Raw genomic sequence first — 3,980 nt, forward strand, 5'->3', positions numbered from 1 at the left:
ACAAATACTAAAAACAGAATAAAGCAAAGATTTAAGTGGGGCTCCCATACAACAAACGTGATTTTTGACCGAAGTTAAGCAACGTCAGGCGGGGTCAGTACTTGTTTCTCAGCCTAGACTAACAAGCCACGCTAAGTCATTTCCAGGAGGAATGAAAAACGCGAGGGGAGGCCTTTGGCAGTGTGAGTGTTGGGGTATGTGAGGAAAAACAATTAAAACAAATCACACGACATATTCTGTTTATTGGATGAAAATCTTTATTTCAGGCAACTAGTGGCCCATAAATACCTTAAAAAGTAGCATACATAGGTATTATAAAATTTATATTGAAAATAAACTCGGGATACTTATTTCTTCTGTTGCGGATAAGTACCCACCACGCCAACTCTGCGTTCCGGGTTAAAGTTCAGATCCAAAATCTGAGAACGGTATAAAAGACCGCTTCTACGCGGAACAGGGGCGACATGTAACGGCTTTTGAGTTACATATTTATGCAATTCAATCTTTTGACTCATCTTTTTAGGGAGCTCCCTAAAGAAGGGCTTAATCTCGTTGCTGATTTTTGGTGTATCTTGGTTCGTTTTTCTCGGCTGGATACTTACTAATGCACCCGTCTTCACGTTTTGGTTTCTTTGGGGCTTAATCAACACGTTTAGTGCGTCCATGTTTATGTCTTGGCTCAGTATAGCATCGAGGCTTCGGAGACTTGGCTTATTTTGACCTGTACGTAGGCCTAGCTTTCGTCCGTAACCCTGCACTACTATTTTGTAGAGTTTTGCTAATTTGGCAGCGTTTCCGGGTTCCTAAAGTAATAAACCAAAAATATAATATCAGACCTTAAACATTATATAAACTGAAACAAATGTCATATACTAAGAAAAAGTGACCAAGGTCTTTTATTAGTGCATACAAACTTAATACCTATAAACAAAAAGCTTTCTGTCTTTATTACTGTGTAATACATGGACAAAATATTAAATTACATAAATTACTAAAAGACATAAATAGGAATATAAAACTAAAACTAACAATTAAAATAATTAAAACTAAAAATTAAAAATACCTATATAAACAAAAATAATACTTAAAACATAATTAAATAACTAACCTACAAAACTTAAAAATGGTCTTACATCTTAAACATTAATTAACCTTTTGGACGCCAATGACCGATATATCCGCATCGCAGGTCCATCGCCAAAGACGGATTAATCTGTCACAGAGCATAGACCTATGTGCATATTGAATTTCAGTTTTGACACTTCGGTGACGTGGCGTCCGAGTGACAGCAATTGTGTTTCACACGGCGTCGAAAAGGTTAATATCTCAACTATAGTTCGTTTTTTTTAGCATTAGAAAGAACTTGCAAGAAGGTAAGCGATCTTGACATGTCTTTTAATTGAAAAACGCTTTTTAAAAATCAAAAACCATTACTTATGAAAGCAGAAGAATATAAATTATCGTATTACATTCATAATTGTTACATATTTGCCGTAACTTATTTTTAAAATGTGTTTTTCAATTAAAAGACACATCAAGATTGTTTACCTTATTTCTAATGCTAAAAAAAACGAATTATAAGTATAGACTGAGGCGACACTGAAGCCTTCTAGCCCAGTCAAAGGTACTTAATAAAAATAATCCCATAATTCTCAATGTAACTTCAGCCTACAATGTAGTAGGTATCTAGAGTTAGACCAAAAAAGTCTGCAGCGATTATGATAGCCCACGCAATGCAAGTGTTCTTTTAAACCCCGCGGCACAGGCGTAGCCTAGTGCGGAGACTCCTGACATATTCTGTTATATATGTGTTCTTTTGATAATAGGCCTGAGTTACACTTGTAAGTTTTACTTACGTAAGTAGGGACAAAGCTATTTGTTAGATTGAGATAACGATAATTCATCTCTCATTCTGTAGTATAGCCGTGTCCCTACTTACTTAAGTAAAACTTACACGTGTAACTCAGGCCATAAACTTATTATTATTCTTATTCTAAACGTCAAACCTTGAAATGATGAAATTATGACGTATAAATAACAATTGCACTTCGTGGACTATCAGAATTGCTGCAGACTTTTCTTGGTCTAACTTTAAAAGAGTTGATTTTCCTTTATTTAAAATTTAACCAAACAAAGCAATGCAACTCTATTCCAATTACTTCCTGTCTTAATAACAGGCTTAATAAAGGTGTCCCCGCCGGGATTCATCCCCATCTGTCCCCGCTTCATGTATGGGGAGGTCAACCGGTTATGTGGGCAGGGACAAATGGACACCCAAAATAATGGCTAACGGCAAAAACTAAATGATTACCTCTTCCATTCTAACGCAATTAGTTTCCCCGAAGGCAGTGATGCAGTAGCGGGACCGGTGGTATTTCACCTAAAACATAAAGGTACCGTTAATGTCTCAACATTGCCTGCCGTGCTGAACTCTGGCTCGGAAAACCAGTTCTATTTCTCTGCGTGATCGCATCAGAAATGAGGCCATCCGCAGCAGAACCAAAGTGACTGATGTAGCCCTCCGAATCGCTAAACTTAAGTGGCAGTGGGCGGGGCACATTGCACGTAGAACCCATGGCGGAAAGGTTCTCGAGTGGCGACCACGCACCAGGAGGCGCAGCGAGGGTAGACCCCCCACAAGGAGGACTGGTAACATGGTAAAGGTCGCGGGAGTCCGCTGGATGCGGGTGGCGCAAGACCGGTCATAGTGGCACTCTTTGGGTGAGGCTTATGTCCAGCAGTGGACGTCCTCTAGCTGATATGATGATGATGAACTTTTTTCCCCTAAATTATAGTGTGTAGCTTTCAAATAGAGCTCGACGGCTAATCTTATTGTCTTTTGTTAAGTAAAACCGCACTTATCTGCAAAAAAGGAACTTAATTATTCTATTTGGCGAGCGCGGGCTAGTCCAACGCTCAAAAAACCAGTGTAGGTGCGCTCTCCGATAACGCGCCTTTGTTACGCATCTCGATGACAGATTTTAGACTGGTTCTGTAGCGTTCGAACTGTTATTTCTTTGGCGGTCAAACTGTTAATGTGTAGGTATTGTACATGTACGTACCTTAGCTTGTGCAAAGGGAAATTCAGTTACCCCTTCGTCCGCATCCCTCTTGTATCTCTCCGCATGTGCTAGCTTGAAACACTAGAACCACAGGAAAAAATTCGACTTGTTCAAATGAAAGCTCATGACATGGCTAGTTTAGGCTAAAAGTGCCTATGCAAATCGTCAAGTAGGTATAGGTAGGTACCTACTCGTACCAGCCATGAGTAATAAGTTTTCCAATTACTGCAATTAGACCAAGAAAAGTCTGCAACGGTTTAGATAGCATACGCAATGCAAGCGTTATTTATACGTCATAATTTCATAAAAGTTTCACATTTAAAACAACACTCGCACTGTGTGTGTTACCAAAATCTTTGCAGATTTATCTTGGACTAACTCTATTCGCGCATTAATTTTGGATAGGGTTATTTGGGTTTAGAAATGTTGACTCTCGCTACCAAATTCTTACCAATCGTACACCTATATAAAATTTTTAAAAATGTAGCAATTATTGCAATATTAAAAACTCTTACCCAAATTTGTTTTAAAGAACAAATAAAAATCAACCCAAACACGATAGTGTTCATCTTCAAGCCTGTATCAGAATTGATAGGTACCTAATTACCTTCAAACGAGCTTGTTAAGTCCAAAAAATCGATTTTCCAACGTATAATTAAATCATCACTAGGCACTTTGGATTGGAAATTTATGTGACCGTAAGAAATTAGCTAATCAACGCGATTTTAATCCTAGAAAATAAATAAATAGCCAATTTCGTACTATCTCTCTCTATAATCAATTAAACGCATACCTATATTGATTAAGCACTGATAACCTACGGTTAGTGAGACTAATGTCCAATTATTGAATAATATCTGAATACTCTATGAATAAATTGGTCTATTAAGCGTCTCGGGCTATCATTTTAATTGCTTG

The 3,980-nt window shown here is 37.9% G+C and overlaps 1 protein-coding gene across 1 annotated transcript; it reads right to left on the reverse strand.

The window, feature by feature from the left end:
• Positions 1 to 224: 224 nt before the first annotated feature.
• Positions 225 to 3,654, reverse strand: LOC134676000 (uncharacterized). The gene is made up of 4 exons (XM_063534310.1): positions 3,578 to 3,654; positions 3,063 to 3,143; positions 2,312 to 2,380; positions 225 to 803 (listed from the first exon to the last, which is right to left on the reverse strand). Exons 1-4 carry the CDS (start codon positions 3,629 to 3,631, stop codon positions 348 to 350), a joined length of 660 nt encoding a protein of 219 aa, XP_063390380.1. The 5' UTR covers positions 3,632 to 3,654; the 3' UTR covers positions 225 to 347.
• Between the last annotated feature and the right edge of the window lie 326 nt (positions 3,655 to 3,980).

The sequence above is a fragment of the Cydia fagiglandana genome, chromosome 23, assembly GCF_963556715.1.
Source record: "Cydia fagiglandana chromosome 23, ilCydFagi1.1, whole genome shotgun sequence".
NCBI classification, from domain to species: Eukaryota; Metazoa; Arthropoda; class Insecta; order Lepidoptera; family Tortricidae; genus Cydia; species Cydia fagiglandana.